The sequence below is a fragment of the Hoplias malabaricus genome, chromosome 4 (genome assembly GCF_029633855.1).
Source record: "Hoplias malabaricus isolate fHopMal1 chromosome 4, fHopMal1.hap1, whole genome shotgun sequence".
Taxonomy (NCBI): Eukaryota; Metazoa; Chordata; class Actinopteri; order Characiformes; family Erythrinidae; genus Hoplias; species Hoplias malabaricus.
The window spans coordinates 24,599,750-24,622,090 of record NC_089803.1 but is presented as its reverse complement, the minus strand read 5'-3'; the positions used below and the strand labels follow the sequence as shown (position 1 = coordinate 24,622,090).

General features: G+C 41.3%; 1 protein-coding gene across 3 annotated transcripts in view; it reads left to right on the top strand.

The window, feature by feature from the left end:
- Positions 1 to 1,539: 1,539 nt before the first annotated feature.
- LOC136695288 (complexin-1) overlaps positions 1,540 to 22,341 on the top strand; it is a 61,727-nt gene continuing 40,925 nt past the window's right edge. The window contains exons 1-2 of one of the 3 annotated variants that reach the window (XM_066669282.1): positions 1,540 to 1,558; positions 2,785 to 2,901. In XM_066669282.1, coding sequence (XP_066525379.1) covers positions 2,871 to 2,901 — 31 coding nt within the window. In that variant the 5' untranslated portion in view covers positions 1,540 to 1,558; positions 2,785 to 2,870. Of the gene's footprint in view, positions 1,559 to 1,594; positions 1,614 to 1,762; positions 2,000 to 2,784; positions 2,902 to 22,341 lie in introns of those variants that run through there. The other 2 variants (XM_066669283.1, XM_066669281.1) reach the window with 2 other exon arrangements.

The window sequence follows — 22,341 nt, the reverse complement described above, 5'->3', positions numbered from 1 at the left end:
TAATGAGATGAATAGAATCAGTTCAATTTATCCTGCAAGAGAAAGACTAAAAAGCTTTAAAGTGACAGGTGCAGGGCAGCTTCCAGTCACCACCTCCTCACACTTCATGAGATAAATGCCAAAGCCAGTGCTTTTCTTTCTGTAATAAGGGTTCCGAGGGCCACTATAGCCTCATTATACCCAGATTAGTCCTTGGTCACATCAAACTAGCACAAACCTTATCAGCTTATCTTTATGTAAAGCAACATGGAGGTGAATTAAAGTGTGCAGCTGGTGTGGTTTAATTGGTCTGAAACACAAGATTGTATTCCTGTCACCTCAAAATGTCCACAGGTGATGATGAATTGACTCGTTACTTGTCTGATCTCCAAAGTTGGCAAAATGTTGGAGATGCACAAGTCATCAAGAGATGCCTCGTCTTCTGTTTGACTCAGTGTGGACTCATCAAGTGATTTATAAAGCTTTGTTTCCAAATCCTGCTTTTGTAGTGCCAGGCGTGAAAATGATTCACGTATTGGAGAGCAAAGCTTGGTAATAAACCCGGATTACAGAGTGGAGTGGGAGGAATTTCTGAAATATCTCAGCACCCACTCTGAGCCACAAACAGCGAAGCAGTCACACTATCTCACCGACTGAGCCTGCGCCCACAAATTATAAGTCACTGCCGGGACTGCTGATGGCCCACCTGAAAGAACAATGACTACATCAAGGAGGATGGGAACAAGTGACGGCAGTGACATAGTAGTTCATGTCATATAAGCTGTATAACACAAGGAGCTGACCTATTTGCGCTGAGTCTACAAATGGAGTCTTTCGTTGTGGGAACTTTATGGGCTTTTAGCAAAAATCTCTTTAGGATCAAAAGAAACTGTAGCACTACTGTTGCTCATCTTCTGTAAAACGATCTGACACTAATTAAGTCTGTTGCTAGTCTAAAGGATGTCCGATACCTCAACATTAGTCTTTGTCATTTCAAAGGAATCTTTCTAGTATCTCTCAAACAAAAACGGCATTTCTATACACACACAGCACCACTCACAACAATGGACTGGACCCAGAGCTATGATTAGTAGCTGAAATGCAACCAACCTCAAAAGTTAAACATTGAATGTGTGCAGGGAAAATAAACCAAAATCTAGAAAGCAAGTGTTATAACCCTAATTTGTGTTGTACTAATGGCAAAGGTCGGTTCAATAAATACTAAAATGTGGTCTGTGCCGCATCACTCGCTGAGCGCGCTGGAGCAGAACTTACTTCCACGACCCAGTGCTCCCACCCGTATTCAGGCAAGCCCCGTCTCCTTCGCTGGGATTGGCCCATGTCCGCTCGCCCCCCGCACACAGATTGGCTACTAGTTTACGTTCACCACATTCACACTCAGTTTATAAGCTGGTGGTTGGTGTGTGTGAACCACTAGCCAATCCTATTGACTCCTAATTAAAGAGGCGGGGTTTATCAGAAACTGGGTGGGGGTGAAAAAAAAGCTATTACTTACTCTTGACCACGCGCCCCACCGCCTAGAAACCGTCAGCGTCAGAGAACAGGGAAATGTAAACAGGTAAACAGTAACAAGAGTGTGTGCTCGGGCCAAACACACACCGAACACCAATCAGGTATCGCGACTCAGTGTGCAATCTCCAGGTGTGTGTGTGTGTGAGAGATAGAGTGTGAAAGAAAGAGAGGGAGAAAAAAGGGGGGTGGGGGGTGGAAGAGGAGTAGGAGGAGCGCAGCGGTGCCCGGGGCGTGAATAATTGATCGCCCCCTTCCTAGTGAGAGAGCGTGGGACGCGCCTCCTAGGACGGGAGCCCCTCAGTGTGATGTGATTGAGTCGAGCTGCACGAGCCCCTTCGCGTCCTCTCTCTGCAGCCGCGCGTGGATATGCTAAGAGACAACAGCGGCTGAACAACCCCGTCCTGCTCTCTCTCTAGCTTTGCTTTAACACTTAACTTCACCGGCCGAGGGGGCTTCATCGTCTCGCGCGAGAGGAGCTAGCGGCCAGGTAATCATGACCTGGAGTGTCCGAGAGAGAGAGAGAGTGTGTGTGTGTGTATGGATGAAGCGCGAGTCATGCACTATACAGCGGATTCCCATTTGCAAAGCGAGCTCGGATGTATCGCGGCGTTTATAACAGCAGACACGCGCGCTTACAGCGCTTTTATAACGGCGCGCACACAGTGAGCGCGTGCACACGACCTATAGACAATGATCTTGCACTTTATCGGCAGAACAAAAAGCACAGCGGTGCGATTACTGTAAAAATAAACGATTCCCGGTTATGCATCTCCCATATGGGCTCGATGCTTGATGCATTGGACAATGGAAAGTTAACCCGTAGATTGTGGGATCGCTGCTAAACAGTGCATGGCTCCCCATTGTCCACGCCGGTGTTTATACCTTTACAAGGAAGAGTAAGAAAAGTCCACAAGGACAGAGGCTTGCTTTCTGCCCTCTGATATTATGGGACGACATTTAGGCTGGACCCGTGCCCTCTGCAGCTTCTAGACAAATGTCCTTCTGTCCCAGAGGCAAATACCACGACTTTGACTCTAGGTGCAGTGTCCATCACTAAAGAGACTTTTCAATAGCAGAAATTAATTGCATAATGCAGTGTTTTGACAGGGTATGTGTTCTACTGACCTCTAATGTCCTTCAGCGAGGGCTGGTGGCTGGGAGTTAGTGTAGGAAGAAGGAAGCTGACAGCGAAGCAGCAGGAAAAAAGTTTTTTATTTCAGCTGCTGCCAAGTTTTGAAGAAGTGCTGCAGCTGTGTTTTGTGTTGTCCACAGATCTTCTGAGGGAGGACTACTTAGGAGGCTTATAAAGTGAATGTGACATCTGCGCGTGAAGAAGGCAGGAATCAAAAGCCATCACCATGAATTTTGTTATGAAACAAGCGCTGGGGGGTAAGTCTACTACTGTCACGTTTTCTCTGTGGTGGGCAAAGTGGAAGGGGCAGGAGGGGAGCTGGGCTTAAATGGACATTGTTCGGTGTGCAACCTATGAATCATGTGCTGCCAGTAAAGCATCAACTCAGCACCAGCGTTTTAGTTCCAATATCAGTTTAGTCACATTGCTTACAACATGCTTTGCTTTGTTTGTGTGGGGAGAATTCACCACGTGGGGCTTTGCTTTTGAGTTTGGTGATTGATTTATGTTTAATTATTTATTGTAATGCAGTAGAAATCATTGTATTTTTGGTGCAGTATAATCACCTAACTGAAGTGTTTATGAAATGCAGAGTAAATCATTGTTTTTAAATGTAGTATAAAGCACTGTATTATTTAATGCTGCACAACTCATACAGACTAATGTGACTGCTGTCATATTTGACAGAGAATGTGTGTGCTTGTGTGTGTGAGACTGTGTGCGTGTGTGTGTGTGTGTGTGTGTGTGTGTGGTGCGGTAGAGCGCGAGTGTTTTTGCGCAGTGCCCCCCGTGCGTGCGCTATTGTTTGCACGAGACCCTGTGTATGACTTTGCATAGTTTTGAAACTGAATTCTCTGTTTTCTAGCGACACGGTTATTTCTATAGCTCACTGTTCTTGTTGTTGATAATGTCTAATAATCTTTTGTGGTTGAACCGATGGAAAATGACTTCCAGATCTATTAGAGAAATTGAATTGAACACAGTATAGAGCCACATGTATGCAATTTGTAAATGCACAGTGTTTTGTGCACCGACTGAGTGCACTCATTTAAAGACTCGGCACAGCTGAATTATAATGTCATTAATTTCATGAATATGCACAAAAAATGTCAAAGAATGAAGCCTGGCTGGCGTTAAACCTCTAAATGGAGCACTGCAATGTGCTTGATTAATCCCTTCCTGCAGTTCTGATGGGGATTTTACCCATCCCCTCATTGCAGGGAAGACTACTCATTCTGCAGACATTTACTGCTCATTTTAATTGAGGCTGACAGTCAGGACCTGAATGTTGATGGATAATTGAGCACAGAGGGGCGGACTGGAGCGGATACAGACTCATGTCCCTTACCAAAACCGGGACTGGGATGGGCTTCTTTAAACAAGTGCTGGGCGAGGCTGTCAGGCAGGTCCACGACTATGTTTATAAGGAAAATCGCAAAAACCACTGAACTGTGGAAAGAGGTTTCTCCCTTTGTGCCAAAAGCTCCAGACCTTTTCATGCAACTTTGTTTTTCTTCACAGAAACATAGCGAGTGACCTGGGTAAATTGCGCCACCTTTTTTGCTTGGCTTTACTGGATTTTTTTTTTTTTTCATTGAAGTTCAGTCAATACCATCTGCCCTCCTAACCGCCCAGAAAAAATACACAGTGCTTTCACTGTTTTCAACTTGTATCACCTACTGTTGGAATACCAGCAAAACATGTACACTCCTGTCTCTCCCCAGAGACACCTTTATCACATCTCAGTGTTGCGTTCCTAAATAAACGATTCTGCTGGACCTGTGTACAACTGTGGGCCAGTGCTGCTTTGTCTCCTGCAGTCTCCCCTTTTGACCAGTTCAGTAAATCACCAGAGGAGCAATCTCTGGTTCTGTGCTGAGCCCTCCCTCAGTGTTTCCGACCTGCATTAGATAATAAAGGCAAGGCTGAGGGGAATAATAGGGCTGTCTGGCTCGGGCAAAGATTTAGAAGCCCAAGGTCAGCAGGTGGGGACACAGCCACTGAGGCGCCACTAGAGAGGAGTAATCAGCCTCACGAGACAGAAATCTCCAGTGCATCACTGCACCATAAGCACAAGCACAGCACCCACCCTCCCTCCCTCACACACACACACACACACACACACACACACATACACAGAGGTCTATTTTTTTACAAGGTCAGGATTCAAGGTTAAATGTATTGTGAAATGTATTATATATTGTATAGAACGTGTCTACATCGAATAATAATGCCATAATGTCTTATATCTCTCTGGACACAGACGTTTAATTCTGGGATGCTTGAAGCAGGTGCATGTGAGCGTAAGGTCACCATGGTCCCTGCCAGGCATTGGATATAGGGGTATAAAACCCTCAGCAAAAGGCTTTTGTCCAGTATGCAACTATCTAACCATAACATTAACATCAGTAACCAAATTAAAATGTGAATTTCTTTGTATTTAACTATGCTCTAGCTCACACACTCACACACACACACACACACACACATTGATTTTTCCTTTGCGTCTAATGTAAACACAGATTCATCCTGTCCTTTGCTGAGTAGCTAACTCTCTGTATGTATACATCCCTCTTCTCCATCTCTCCCACCTTTAACTCGTGCCCTTGCCCACTTAATGAGCACATTTTGATAACACACAAGCCCAGAATGCTACCTAGAAATCTCAGATATCTCCTATTCCATCTAACACACACTCACACACACTCAGCCCTATCTCTTGATCTCTCGCTTTGTCTTCTCTTTTCCTCTCTGAAAGCAGCGCAGCCGTGTGGAAAGAGCTTGGCAAAACCCGAGTGCTAATGAGGCTGACGTAGGGCCTTCTGCAGACTAAACACACACCCAGACCCATAGACACACACACACATACACACATGTATACACACAAGCCTCGGCCATGAATCCGAATTTCACACCTCTGCCAGAAAGCTTTCCAAACCATTCAAACCCACACTTTTCAAAACCCTGTGGAAATGTAAATGATCCTGCGCATATCATTATTGCTTTTGGAATATCTTTCAGTGGTGAAAGGAAGTTAAAAACAAACCAGTTTAATTTCCAGTCAATAACGGCCATTAAACACAAAGATATTCATTTTCAGGAGATAGTTCTAAGATGATTTTAATGATAAAATAAGTTGGAAGGTCTTGTTTCGGATCTGAAAAATTTCCACAGGTCACATTTTTTTTAATCCTTCCATTGTGAAAAGACAACTCAACAATGTGGATCTGAAAGGATGTGTACCAATCAAAAGCCAATACTGTAAAATGGAAGAACACAAAATGGACAGAAGCTGAAACCTCAACATCACTGAATGTGTCTGGGGTTACTTGTGTAAACACTGTGGAAAAATATTCTACTGCTTTCTTTGAAAAACTAAAAGCAATTTGCACAACACAAAAGTGCTTCTTCTCAGTCGGTCAGTTATAGTTGTGTCCAGTTTAAATGACTGGCTACAATGAAATGTCAGACTGTTATTTGAAAGATCCACTCCCTAAAGGAAGGGCTTGAGCTCATTTACTGGCAGAGGGAGTCGCTGAATCACACACTTCTCTCAAAATAAAGGAGAACAGAACTCATCCTAATCTGTAGAGTGGATTTGGTCAGTGGAGGAAAATATTTTGTTTCATCAGGCACTTTTGTCTGTTTGTTATGAGGTCAATAAATGGCCTTTAGTTTTCATTTATTTAATTATTTTACCATTAAATGGGCTTGATTATTATTATTCTTTATTATTAACCTTATAATTATCCACACTGTTTATATCAGCATTCTATATATGTATAAAATTAGCACATGATGCAAAAACCAGAAACCAGATGTCTTTTTACAATGCCTGACACACACTATTAATGCTTGTTCTGTGTGAACTCCTGTTGGATTAACAACCAGGAGAAGCTGAAGCTCTTGAGAAATTCCCAATCCAAAGCATTCCTAAATATCTCAGACTTCTCTAGGTTGCTAATCCATAACATTATTCGTTCCCACGGATCTGAAAAAAGATCTCATCTTTTACAAACACCAACATCAGAAAACGATGCTCCAGCGCATTTTTCCCCTCTTTCATGTCTGAAACTTTCCACTTCCCACTTGGTCATGAATGCAACAGCGGCCTGTATAAGTCTATGCCTGGACGAAAAAACAACTTCACGTAGTGAATCACCATAGCCACCAGCTTAGTCCAGCAGGTTCCACCCCCTGTCAGAATGAAAGTTCATAAGCTGGGTCGTGTGGAGTTGCAGTAAAGTGATGGCTGCTGAAGTGACAGATTCATTACTGATGGCCTGCAGGCGGAATCGCCATTAGTTCACATTCACACCAACCAGAGGTTTGAAAACCCTCGCTGTCTGATGAGTCCAGTGTGTCACCTCTGACAGACAAACTCATCAAACGTAATTAAAAGAGCCAGGCTAATGGAATTTAATTAAACAGAATTGAATTGAGAAGCAATTCCACATTGAAGACTATTGGAGAAATTATATGGCTGAAGAAACAAGCAACAGATGAACAGAGAGCTTGCTGACAGCTTCACCAACGTTAGCTATTTAAGGTTGTAAAATATGCACACAGTGTCCAAGCCCTTGCCTGGCTACTGTGTGTTGTAAGAGCTCTTTACCAGTGTTTATATGCGACTTGTGAGAGCTGTGTGAAAGTGGCTGTAGGCCAGACGCCTGAAACCTTTACTGGCTCATGAGGCAGGAGGGTGTCTCTACAGATGGAAAAAAAAAGACTCAGATATAATTAAAAGAACCCTTTCTAAACACATACAATGTGATTTATAGGCATGTTTGTATTTTGCTATTTTTTTTTTTCAAAATAATTTTAATCAGATTAATTTATGACTATTTACACTAACAGTCATTGCTATAAACTTCATAAAATTATAATCATACATAAGATAAGATGTAAAATACATACATACATACATTTTCTTTTCTGCTTCTCCACTTCAGGGTCACGGTAAGATGTAAAAAATCCTATGCTAATTCATTAGAGCTTCACAGGGTCCACCCCACTCTCTTCCTACCGGCAGCCAGTTCCAATCCTACAGTTACACCTTAAGGTTACTGTTGACATTTAGTCAGTGTTTCGCTGAATTAAGCCCACAACACCTCCAGAAGACTCAACTAGTGATCGACCGATATATCAGCTGGCCGATTAATCGGCTGATTTTTGGCATTTTTATATAATCTGCATCGGCCGATATATTAATGCAAGAGGCTGATATTTACACATGCTGTGGGCAGCTCTGTCATTCTGGCTGTTAGAGCGCCCCTTGCGTCCATTTTGTCATCTTACAGGCAGACATCATTGAGCACAAGTACAGGAGTACAAGCCTCCAACCTGTAGCTGCATGCCGTCTCATCAGAGAAAACGGTATGAATTATTTTCTCTTCTTCAGCTCTCACTATTTGTTACTGGCTGCTCTTTGTAACATATACTCAATAATCTGCAGCGCCTAATAAATTCACTCATTGTTATATCCGTCAGAATATCTCAAGTACTACATGTCCAAAATCGACAACTAATGTACCAAATTAAAGCTTAAACTGATTTTCACTGATTTAATCGTTTTATATATATCTCACTTGATAGATAAGTATTTTTTGCTGTTATTGGAAATTGTTATGAAAAAATATTAGTGGCAGTGCAGATATTCAGATATTTTACTGCGCCATATTTGAGTCAATGTGTACATATCATACACCAATCGAATGGGCAGACTCTCAGGATCATGAGAATATACGCTAAAATGTAGGACTATGGAATTAAAGCCGAAAAAATAAGATTTCAAACTTCAGATTTCTTCCTCATCAATGACAAAACCGCTGCTACTCAAAGCCTGAAGAGCCCACAAGTGGCTCACACACAAAGTTAGCACAGCAACGCTTACCTTAGATAGTCCCCTTCAAAACAAGACTAAATCTGAGTCTCTCCGTCAAACCGTTCGTGAGTAATCCTCATGTTTGTGTTAAGAGTACTGGCTGAAAAAAAATTCTGAAAAAATAGTACACATATTCAAAAAACAATTAAAATATGATTCCCGTGGAGGACCGCCATGTCACACCTAGTGCCGTAGCTCGCAGCTTTCCAACGACATGTCAATCAAGTCTGTAGACTAATCAGGGGCAGAATTATGGTGATGTGCACCCAAGGAGGAGGGACAAACACGCAGCAGAGTGCATATGTTTTCAGCGCCTAACAGACCCAGACACCACGAGAGAGACTCAAAACGGTTCTATTTCGCAGCCACAAGCTCCACAAACAATAATCAAGTCAGTAAACATGTTTCAAATCTTAGATGTCTTTTACTAGTTACATTTCCCCCACTGAGGACATTTAAATGCAGCAGGGCTGTGGGGGAAGTTGCCTTGCTCTACAGCCAATCAGAGTGCAGCTCTCGCCTTTTAACACATCAGTCATTTAAAGGAACAGAGTACTCTGTGAAAAACAAGTGTAAACATTATAAATAAACTCAGTACATCAGAATAAAACGCCATACCTAAGGGTTTTTATTGTTTGGTGAGGGGTAAATGGCCACTTGGTGAGGGACAGGAAACGAGTTTCTCATAGAAAGTAAAGAAAAACACTATGATGTTGACATTAGGTCTAGACAAGATATATATACACTGTATTTTTGTAGTAAAAGCAATCATTTTCCTTATGGAGAGCTTGGGGTCTAAAGAGACACTTGGGGAAGCCATCTGTCCACTGTCTGCTCCAGCTTGAATAACATCAAATCAGTATGAGATATCAACTCCACATTTTACCTGATGAAAGTAGACCCCTGGAAACACAATTATAAAAAGAAAAACATGATGGGACTCATGAATGGGACCAGTTTATAGTCACTAACACTTTTTATTTTTTCAAAAATAAGACATGCGCCTACATTTTTTTTTGTGGTTTTCTTAAGCTTCTGACCACTTATATATATATATATATATATATATATATATATATATATATATATATATATATATATATATATATATATATATATATATGTTTCACAACCTCTTAATGGTTTCTTTTACAAATTTGAAGGGTTTTCTGTAAAAATAAATCATGATAATGCCTGGTGTCCCAGCCCCACCCCACTCCAAACTAGCTTTACCTTCCTACCTTACCCTTAAGTATCAACAACCATAAATCTACACTGGCCTCCGTGGTGACTAAGGCTGTACCTAGCCCCACTGGCACCGTTAATGCATGCTCAGTGCCACCAGTGATCTTTACATGCTACAGCACCAACCACCACAACAGCACCTCTACAGTGCATTTTCCCAACTAGTCTGTGTTCTCCTTATCCACAACCACTGACTAGACCTTTCAGCTATTACTAATAACTCCTTTGCATCTGCCCTTAGTTTCCGCCCCTGATGCCGACTGCACAAGCAGGGATTTGGCAGACTTGACTACAAATTCCCTAACACCTATCTCCACCAGTCTAACATGTGCCTGCCACCAGCGTTCCCTCACCTCAGCCGCCAAGTCCGTGTACTTGGGCTTCTTCTTTTTGAATGTTTAGTCTACTGCATTCACAAATGGAACCGTTAACTCTATGAAATAAACTATCCCTTAACATTCAGAGTAGAGCACCATGTCTGGCCTCCGTGTAGTTAACACAATGTACTCTAGGACCTGCAGATTTTTTTTACCTACGTCCACCAGCAATTTCCAATCTCGTGCTTCGCCCCATCTAATAATAATTATAGCCCATGCATCTATCAATATTTATAGCTTCTCGAATATGTTTACCCTTTTGCACAAACCTAATTACTTTATTACTACAACCACTCATTAATGTGTTTACCTCTAAGGGTTTGCTGTCCAACAAACATGCTAAAACCCTTAGTACCTGATTATATGTATATGTATACCTCCCCTGTGACAAACAAACCTTACAAGCTGATAGAATATGCCTCAGCATGCCAACCCCTGTACATAATCTACAGCTAGGGTCTTCACCTACCCACTGTCTAAGATTATGTGTTGAGTTGGAAAGTCATCATAAGTTGCTTCAAGCAAAAACTTAATATGACATGCCTCCATCGCTCACAATTCTTGCCAAGTGATCAACCGCTTCTTTAGATTCTCCCAGCAAAGCCACTGGCCTTGTTTTGCCTGCGACACTGCTGTTGCCCAACATGCCTCCTTTTCCTGATAGCAAATAAACCTAGTCATCATTTGCATTTCTCTCTGGTGATGTGGCCTTACTAAATGCTTTCCACTAATCACCTGACCTAAGGCCCACTCTTCCGCATTGCATTTGGCCAATCACATCCCTTAGCTCTAATGAGCTTCAGGCTACCTGCACTGCCACTCGTGGGTTCCTTCCTGCTTTTGTGACTGGTACTGCTGCTTTAACCACTGCATCCTTCAATCCTGACAAAATCATCTCATGATGCAGCTTTGCACGTTTAAATTCCTTGACTAAACTTGTGAATAGTATCTCCAGTACCCCTCTCCCATACCATGTCACACTACTTAAACACTGTGACACCCCTAGCCTCTTCCTTATGGCATTGTTCATAAACCTTTCCATCCTCTCTACCTCTGTGAGTGAAACATCATATACTGTCAACAGCCATCTAATACGAGGCAGTAAGCCAAACCGCAGACACCACAATTTCAACTTCCCTGACAGACATGATCTATCAATGCTATTAATAGCTTTTACCAATTCAGCCTTTATTCTCACAACTTGGTCGGTATCATTTAGCGCTGCACCTAAGCAAATCTACTCAAACTGTTCACTGGTCTCTCCAGTAGTGTAGGGATCATTTCTCCTTCCATCCAAAAACAATTTATAAAGACAATTTAACAAAAAAGTGATTTAATCCACTCTTTCTTGGCTTGTTGGTTTGGGATAATGAGTTTTGACTAGTTTTGATTAAAACATACAAAGGCATTTAAAACAACTAGATATGTAGCCTCTTTGATTGCACTTTAATGAATGTCAACAAAGTCACTTTGTGAAATTTTGTGTCTGCATTAGCGAGGTGAGTACAGAGTGACTAATATGGATTTTGCAATTGAATGGATGCAGGTGGGAATGGGGAGATGATATTATTTTAATCCCTTTTAACACTTTAACACAGACAACAATGTAAAGTATCCAGATATCACCCTATCCTATCTCAGATTTCAGAACACAACACTAATGTAAACAGATGGGAAAAATGAATACAATTATCTCATACACAGCTGCTCTCCTTGCACTGTTAGCCATATTATCATTTACATCATAGGATGTAATGATCTTCTGTCTGAACCTGAGTGAGGTATTCATACACAGATTATATAGAGGATTCAGTAATAGTGTTGTTACACTCTTGTTTTATTTGTTTGTGTGTGTTTGTGTTTGTGTGTGTGTGTGTGTGTGTCAGACACCAGCCATAAATTTCTTTCCTTTAATTTTTTTCCTAAATAATCTGATTCCTCTGTCCCAGCGCTCTGAGAATAGAACAGATTTTTGGAGGATAATGTTTTATCACGACTGTCTGCCTAAATTATTCCTTAAAGTTTAATAAAGTGATAATTTAGGCAGACAGTTGTGTAGGGAGACATTTGGGTTTCGTCCTTGGTTTCACTGCAGCGTGGAAAAATCTCTCACTGATCATTCTCACTTTCAGACAAGGATCAGTGAAGCCTTGGCCGCAGTGAAGCCGAGGCCAAATCCCAAATGTCTCCATACGCTCTCAGTAAAGTGCAGTCAGTAATAAAATAAAGGTTTCTGCATTCACGTAGTGCGCTGTATGGCCTTATATAATTATAACATAATTTTCATGTTGCTTTGCTGAATAAGTGTCTAATTATGGTCTGTATTACTGGTTATATTATCTGTGTTGTGCACTATGTAAGGAGTATGGCACTACTTTGGGAAGGGGCCCGAGCTCCTCTACTGACTAACACAGGCGAACAGAGCTCTGTTTACAAATATGATGCAGATAAGTGGGTCAGGGATCCATATTTTTATTTCTTTTGTTTTAACGTCTAAATGAGGAACACAATTAATAAAGTGAAAACTTCACTCAAATTTATTTGAGTTGTGTGTTCGAGTAATGACTACGTCCCCAAAATGGCGGCTACTCTACACTGTGACGTCAGCTTTAACAAATGGATACCTCTAAGGCAAAACTCAAAGGTGGAAAAAAAAAGGTGAAACTTCACTTTTAAGTTGAACTGGATTAAGGAAATTAGTAGTGGAACATTATTTAGCTGATGGAATAAAATAGTGGATGAAAGAAAAGCTCATCTGTAACATTACAATAACATTATTAAACATGGCTCCACAAGGCAAAGTCAGTAGTTCTCTCAGGCTCTCTTCTATAGCTGAGCCACAGCAGTCATCTGGCTCTTTCCTTTAAGACGCCTGTGGATGAGGAATCAAACCCGGCCTACCTGCAGCTCCTGGGAGCCCCAGCTGAGCTGATGCTTATTGATTTATGCACTGACCTAGAAACGCCTGATCGCCGGGCGCTGAGCAGGCGCGATTTTAAAATGTGTAATAAGAAGACCATACGCAAGTGTCTGACCACAGCACTCAGGCTAGGGGACGGGAATCAATGCCAAGGCCACTGAGAGGCTGGGTGATCGGTTGTCCACCTACAGAGACACAGGATGGCCAGCACTGAATTATGAGCTTGACCAGCAAAGCAATAAAAATCCAGCAGACTGCCATTATGAGCAATTAGAGCAGTAAATCTGATCACTGTCCCCATTTAGTTGTAATGCGAGTCCCTGTAGTGCTAGCTTTGTGTGTTATTGCAGGAGAATGACACAGCATATTGGGAGAGAGGGAGGGAGGAGGAGGGGAGAGAGAGAGAGAGTGCACAGGGATGATAGGCAGTGAGAGGTGAAATTAAAAAATACAATACACGAATGCCCACACACCCCAACACACCTCACACCTGCTTGAGTAATGTGCCAGGACAAGATGCAATATGCTCTATATCTCCTCCTGTTGGCAGGAAGTTCTAAGGTCAGCCTAGGATACACACTGTCCTTCTATTTAGCACAATTCATTTTGCCTTAATTATAACTCCTATATAATTCTTAGGAATAATATCTTCAGGAATATTCTTCCACACTTTTAAACTTCAGTTGAATGTGATGCTAAGGTTCAGGCTCTGGGGGTGATCACTCAGTCCATTGTTTTGAAGAACACCAGCTGCTGCTTCTTTAAATTGGCTAATTTTATTTTTAATCTTCTCAGCAAAAGCTTTTTGACAGGTACAACTCACAGGTATTAGAATCGAGGTGTCTCCTCACAGCAGAGGGATGAACAAAAACATCTGTGGGCTTTTTCAGAATGAAAGATTTAAGTACCGTGTAATTGGCTTCCTATCTTTTTTTCTTGACGTTATGTTCTATAGCTTGAAAACTCCTGTTGTTTTCACTTAACATTGCAATCCTTTAACATTGGTGTGCATTATCCTAAAAATAATAACATTCTTTTGGCTGCTTGCATTGTAAATAATATAAAGGAATTGAGTTTTGCACAGTACAATAAACAGACGCATATGAATCCCCCCCACCCCACACACACACAGATTTACTTCAGGGTCAACAGCTGTGCACCCTCCTGCATGGATGGTCACACTGTTCAGGCAGCAGGATCCTGGCTCTGGCCTGCAGGAATTACATGGTCCTTTATAGCTCCACACTGCCATCCACACAGGGAGAAATCACCTGCTGACGCACACACACCCGCACACTCACAATAAGAAATAAGCTTTTTCACCTGTAGGTTTTTGAGGATGTTCTTTTAACTAAATTTCAGTTATATGTTTATTTGTAGTCCTCTTAAGTTACATTTCTTTAAGAATCTGATGGCACTTAGTAGTGGTTTGTTGTAATGTTTGCTGGTTAGTTCTGGGTCACAAATCCCATTCCAATTCATCAGAATAGTCCGGGATTGTGCTCCTTTGCTCCAGAGAAAACAGTTCCATGGCTCCACAGCTGGTGGGCTTTATACCCTTCTATCCCTATTGGATATCGCTGCCTTATCCTCATTTGCAGATGCTCAAGAGCATCCAATTTAGTTTTATGCTTTTCTTTGGGGTTATTACGTCTTGTATATTTTCTATGAACGTTCCTTAAAGTAGCTGTTAATTATATGAAGTTTCCATGATAGGTGCACACATATGTGGACATATAACCTGGAACTAATTAGACATACAGTAAATTTCAGGGTTGACCTCCTTTAATCTTCTTGAGGCATTGAGTGCAAACTGGCAGTGGTCAACTGGCACCGTCGCTGTGAGATGCGCACACCCAGATGGGGTTAGTCACCCATGGGCATTCAGGGTTAGATAACTTGTCACGCTGCTGCCCTTCATGTGAACTGTGGACTGATGAGTCATGCTTTTGGCCGTGGAGCTTCATCAGGCCACGTCTTCCTCTGCTTTGATGAATATTCATCATGACAGGATTCGTCTGAGCAGAGTTCTCAGTATGTTGGGTGGGATTAAACACACAGGATACATAGAGTTCAGAACAGTGGCAGCCAAGTTAAGCAGCCATCAAAATGACTGGAGCTTGAGAATCAAGCTGAGTGGTTCATAACAAGTACTGAGAAGCCTGCACCAGCTTACAGCAGCTGCTTTCTAATGCTGCTTCAAAGAACAAGTTTAAAAACTCCTTGAAGCTTTAAATAGAACAGGAGAGTCATAACTCAGGAGACAGTTACTCGAAAGAGTCCATCCAAAGAGTGATGGTACTCCAGAGAGCCTCTGAATAGCACAGATGATTAAATATCTAAGAAGGACACAGTGTCATTGATTCAAAGTTCTAAACAGCACCCCCTGTGGAGCATTTTCTTAAATGCAAGTGAATGAGTGCATGTGTCTGGGTGAACGAATGAGTTACAAGCCTGTCTATGAATCTCTCTCCCTGAGTTCTCATCTTTAAATGGCATGCAGACTGACGATTGCATATTAACGGTTATACAGCATAGACAGAAGTGTATACTTGCTTAAGAGAGCTGGTGGCTGGTGCATGTGTTTTATTTAGCATCCCATTGGCTCAGGCATATTCAGTGATTTCATTAATTAATGTGATCCACAATATATTGTCATCATCACCATCATCATTACCACCATCATCACCATAATTGTTTCTACTCAGTAATGTCATTACTGTATAAATTAAACTAATAGTTCAGCAAATTATTTTGGAATATTTTAAAAAGCCGAACCGTCAAAGGCAGAGCCAGTGAGTCATCTGCATTGTGACTGATGTCAGCGATTAAAGGGGAAGTTTAAAAAAGTCTTCATAACTCACAGAAAAATAAACAGGGTGATTCATACTGTTTTGACAGGGAACGGTTCGCTGTAGAAGAACATGCTGACTGATTTGTTTACAGTGGTAATGATAGAAAGAGTTGCGGGTACTAACTCCAAATAACCCTCAGTGAGCCCACATATATTTTTAGATATAATAATGATAATGAAGAAATAGTACTGAGGCAAGAAAAATAAGTTGCCATTTATTTGTCTAACACCCAGCATTGTATTTTTGCAGATGTCTGGTTTCTATCACCTCCATTCTGAACAATGCAGATTCTACATATGAACAAGTTCCATTCCAAGAGCTCATTCACAACTTCAGATTGTTCAAAAGAGCCACATTTTTAGACTAGGTATTCAGCACTGCAGTTAGCCTACAGGATATAATGAATATGTGAGTGCGTGGACTGTGATGGACTGGACCCCCATCCAGGGTGTGTTCCTGCCTTGCGGCCAGTGATTCTAGGTAGGCTCCAGATCCAGAATAAATGAGTGGAGGAGGTAGTGGGAGATAGTGGAGATGGGTCATCAGCCACGGGAGACGGAGTGCAAGATGTAACACCTGATGGTCATGTCTTTCAAAGTTCGAAAGTTGAAGGGTCATAGGCTTCATTTCACATCACGCTCAATGATTTGAATACACAGGAAGTTTGAAATATCAGATGAATTCATCATCATAAATGTTCCTGCCAAATATTCTGCTAAAAAAACAAGTGATGGACAGTAGCATTACGTTATTAAAACACAAAACGGTTTTCTTTGACTGAACATGTAACATGCCTCATCATCACCTTCATCATTCATAAACCCCATTTACCTAAGGATAAAGCTTCAGGCTACCGACAGATCCCTAATGTGCAGCCAGAACATGACTGTGTAATGACCTCACTTGGAGGATTCTGTGATGAGTCTGCATTTCACCCTGCAACATAACAGCATGAGCACACTGCTGACAAAGTTACCAAAGAGAAACAAGAGTTACTCAGAAGAGTTACAGCTGCATCTTCCCTTGGCAGTTTCAGGCACAAGGCAAAGCGTGTGACCCAATTTCTGGAAACACAAAACCTTGTGCCTCTTTTTGGTGTGAAAATGCAGAACTGGAGTGAAGTGTGAAAAGTTCATGTCACCATTCACATTCTTCCACACGGTAAATAACAAAAGATATCTCCTTAATATTTCTGTAGAGTGAAAGAATTCTTGCCCTTCTTTTGGAGGTTGTCCTTTCACTTTCCTAAGCCATTAAAAAACAACATTTAAGCGAAATAAAAGTCACAACACAAATCCAATTACATAAAGGAATCTCTGCAGGTAAAAATAGGTTGGTGACGTGGGCAGTTGGGTAAGTGTCCAGTTTCTAGGTGTTTGGGTTTCCGGTTCGGTGTGTGTGGTGTCCTTCAGAGAGAAGTGCGTCAGTGGCTGGCACCAAGTCCGGCCTCTTCTGTCTGTTCTACTGCATGCCCTTGACTCCTGTCCAACATGGCCGCCTCCCCAGCATGCGGATCTATCTGGCAGGGCTGGGCCCCTTTCTCTTTCTCTCTCTCTCTCCTTGGCAGAGTGTATCTTCCAGCAGGCCAGAAAAGGTGAGAGCTGCTCTCTATAGGGTTTATGTGGCTGCAGGCAGTGCCCTGCTTTTCTTCCACTCCAAGCTTTTCAGTACAGTTCTACCATTTACACTCAAGTGCACAAGGCTAAACAACCCACTACTGGTTGAGTGATATGTTTTGTTGATTTTCTAAGTCAAAGTAAGTTCTCATCCTCTACAGGAAACTAACATAAATATGACAAGTTTATCTAAATGACTGCACAATTAGCTTTTTTATTATTATTATTGTAAAATACTGGCAAAATGTAAAAGATAAACAATCAAATGTGCCATAACGTTTTGCACAGGACAAAGTTTTCAGCTAAAGTAAACAGTAACTGGAGTGAAATGTAGAGCGTTATGGTCTCATGATTTTTTTTGCTTATTTTTATTTTGAAAATCAACATAGAACAAAAATTATAATAATAATAATTTTTAAAAATGCCCATCATTTAAAATAATTATGTGTATTATCCAAGGACATTGGAGGTCTATGAGCAAATCTGGTTCTGTTGTGCTCTTCAAGGGCATTTCGTTTTGACTGACATGCTTGTGAGATTGGTTCCAATGTGTGTGTGAGTATTAGCTCTGTACTATCTGCAGTAGAAGGTCATGTGATTTATTAGGCAGTTTATTACTGGTCACTCGCTTCCTTCTCATTTCCATACAGATGGCTTTATGGACAATTTTGTGAGCAATAAAGCTCTCGCCCACTCAGAAAGTGGCCATTGGTTAAGTAGAATTTACACTTATCCTTAATCATTTTAAAAGTGCAGCTAATCAATCTATGCCTTTTATTTCCAAATAGGGGCTCTCTGGAGTGACATCATACCTGGACCACCTTGTTTCCTATAGAACCTTTCCTTAAAAGGCTCTGTGCAAAACAAGAGAGACTAAGATATGAACTTAAAGCTTTCATAAATAGCTTGTTTTGAATAAGGTTTTGTTTTGTGATGCTATGACAATATTTTTTTTTCAGCTTTAATACACTTTAGCTTTAGCCAACTGAAGATATAAAGACTGTTTTCACTGAGATTACAGTACAGGGCAACCAATCAGAATTCATAACAACACAGTAAGAAAAACAGCCTATACTTCAAAGGGGAAAATAGAGATTGGATTATGGTCATTCATTCTTTCGTCTTCTCTAACAGCTTCATCCAGATCAGGGTTGCTGTCCATCACTGAAATACCTGGAATTATTTTGTGCAAGGCAGTAAAGTCCGCTAGACAGGGTGCCAAGACAGAATATGGTCAAGTTGTAATAAATTATGCACCAAATATGAATGTCATTTTTGGACCCGAAGAAAAATTGAAATATGAGGATATGAGCTCTGTGGATATTAGGCTACTATTAGCCTTTAAGGATGAATAAACTCTTGCTTGATTGTGAGAAACGAATATGATGATTAAGCTTCTTGTCTCAAAGCTCTTCATTACTCTACCTGAGCATGTGAGTAGTGAAGCTCATACTCCAGCAAATTATACATGCCTTCCATATGGTGCACCGTGGGACTCTCACAGCTCAGCTAGAGCGAATGAAAGGCAACTGGCTGCTCTTGAGCTTGTCTTAGCGCTAATATGGTCATTATGCCATCTCCGGTGCCTCCGTTCCAAGAACGCATCAGCGTGGTTTGCGGACCCAGAGGGGGCGCTAGCTCTCAGCACCAGATCTGGCCTCTGGCCTCCATCGCTAATGTCAAAAGGGTTGCGTCACAAGCCATCTGTCGAGGGGAGATTCCTCTGGCTCTCTGCAAAAAAAAGGGATAACTAAACATAAATAAAAAATGCCTGAATGGAACAAAGCAGCATATCTGATATTGATTGCTGACATTAGCAAGAGAGCCATGGACAATGCAGGGGTGGGGTGCTATTTTTAGTCACACATTTTTTGGCAGATCATTTTGGAATGGGATCACTGGAAAAACCTGGTCAATGCTGAGCTTCGAGCGATTATACAGACGCTTGTGACAGAGGCAATGTACGTTAGTCATTTCGAACACAAACACCAGCAAGCCTGTTGTAGATAGAGCTCTACATTTCCACACATCACTAATCCTCTGTAGCATTGCTATGTGCTATCTACAGGCTGTGGTTCTGGGTCTAAAATGCTAGGATGTGCAAGTCCAAAGACTATATAGTGTCTGACCACTCCTCAGCAACACTCATAAGCAGTTATTTCCTGCCCTCATTTCTTTTATTATTTATTATTATTATTATTATTATTATTATTGAAAAGCAGGGCTTCCCCTGTAATCACGTACTATGTTTAGTATTATGAGCTTACCATTCATTTTTCAACCTCCCCTGCAATGGTAGAGCCTTGTGTAAATATCAATTGAAGCTGTCAGTTCTGAAGTGCAAGACTGAATACATAAGTGGCTTGATAAACATTATTTCATTTTAACTGTTATTTTAAATAAATGATTTGTTACACTGTTTGTTTCCATTGATCACTTTCTTTCACGTCTGAACCGGCAAAATATTTTTTACAAAAGTGAATATGAACCGTAATGTATTTTCTATCTTCAGCTCACTCTCACTTCTGCAAAACCTTCAACATGTTCTACCTCCCTCCCTCCCTCCATCTCCCTCCCTGTCCCTCTCTGAAAAGAGCTTGTGAGCAGGAAGCCATGGTGATTATGAAGTGTTAAGGTTGTAAAAGGACATGCTTTTTCCTGTTCTATTTTTCTGTATAATTTCATGCAAATTCTTGTACCCTGTGTTAGAAGAAGGAGAGAGAGAGAGAGAGAGAGAGAAGAGAGAGAGAGAGAGAGAGAGAGAGAGAGAGAGAGAGAGAGAGAGAGAGAGAATGAATGTATGAGGGAATAACAGGACAGAGAGCCAAATTAGAGAGTGAGAAATACAGAAAGAGAGAGATAGAGGAGGAGAGAGAGGAACACACACACACACACACACACACAAAAAGGTTAGAAGACAGAGATAGTGAGATAGAGACTGAGAATGAAAGACACAGAAAGAGAAAGCAGCAGAAAGGTACTGAAGGTCAGAGAGGGAGGTCGGAGAAAGAGGCAGGAGGAAGGGAATGACAGAGAAAAGAGGCAGAGCAGATGAAGAAAAGAAGCATTAAAAGTAAAAGAGAGAGAGAGAGATACAGAGAGAAAGAGATACAGAGAGGGAAACCAGAGAAAATAAGAAAGATGGAGAGACAGTAAGAGAGAGGGACACGGAGAGACAGAAAAGATAGATGGGGAGTGTGAGGAGAGGGAGACAGGCAAAGAATTAAAGAAAAAAGGAAAAGAGAAAGAAAAAAGGAAGGAAGGAAAGAGAGAATGTGAAAGAGAAACAGAGAAAGAAACGGCTGGATGGTGACTCCATCAGGGCGCTGAGTTTAGAGGACGACCCACAGTAGAGCTGTGAAAGTGATAATCAACACACTGAATATTTCTCCTTGAGGAAGAAAAATGTGCGCTTGTATTTTTCAAAGAGAAGCTTCAAAAGAGACACAGTCAATACATTTCCCAACTCTCCAGCTATAACCCTTTTGGAGGATTTTTGATACGAGAGCAGAAGCATATTCATGAGTAGAATTAAATATAAAAGTTTCACTCCTACACCCATACACTTCCATGACCTTTGGAACTTACTTTGAGGAGGAAAAGTAAAGCGTCCACCTCCTCCCGGCTCCTGTAATAGCTGGGTTTTGTGAACTCTGAAGGTCTTTGAGCTGCTGGATGCTTTCACTACCTGAGCGCAGGATGTGGGCGTATTGAGAAACCTCTGATGATCCATCATGCCTTTACTGTGCCGTCCCTAAAGAGCAGCTGAAAGCTTCACCTCCGTCCAAATAAACAGGTCAAACCATTACTGTAGGCTCAGGACATCAAGGACTACCTAGTGCTTTCACCAATTCCACGTTTTACTTAATGACTAGGCTTTTAAAGCACGTCTTTATCGCCTATGTATTTGTTCTGCTACCTTCATGCAGGAATGAAATGTTCTTTTAAGCACAATGGAATGAAAGGCAGTTTGAGGGAGCCTTGCTTTGCTGATGTTTTATTCCTAGTTCATACTTTCATGCACAGGTGTTGTGTGGAATATAAACAATTGCGTTGGCCTGCCTGTTCGATTCAAGGACGCCTCTCTATATTTCGCTCTCAGGGTGAAAATTTTTAATCTTTTACAAAATGAAATATCTACATTTATGTTTTATCAGCAGAAACTCCAACTTCACTGTCAAGGGCCCTTGTAATGAGTGCTCCAAAAAATACACAAACTCCAGCCCTGTCAGTGATTCAGCTGCTTTTGCTGTGTCACACAGCTGGTGTTTCCATGGTTTAAGAGGACACTGCCAGGCTGACAAGACCTTTCTAAAACATAAGGGTGAGTCGTTGTCATGGTTTGCCCTTTAATCCAATGTCGACGGGTTGAATGAGCATAAAATAATGGCTGTTTCTAACTAAGAGTTTTCCTCTGCAGAGCCACAGTATTACACTGCTTTGTCGTCTTACTGTTAGTCACTTACTGAAGTGGTAATTGAACCCACCTGAGATTCAGAAGAGAATCAGGAGCAAAATTGCCAGTCGTGGATAAAGGAAGTGTGTCAAAGTGTAAGTTAATGTTTTGAGTTCCAAGTTAAATCCATGGTTGAGTATTTTTCCATCAGTTCAGACCATGAGTTGGACTCAGTACACAGTTAACAATATGAGGCATCAGTATACTGTGGATTTTGGAACAAAACATTGCAGCTACAGTTTTTTAAATTACATTTAAAGTTTTTATACACGTTGAAAACACCAGATGTATTCGTGTCAGAAATTTTTTTGTACCAATAAAAATTGTCCAAAACTGCTCAAAAT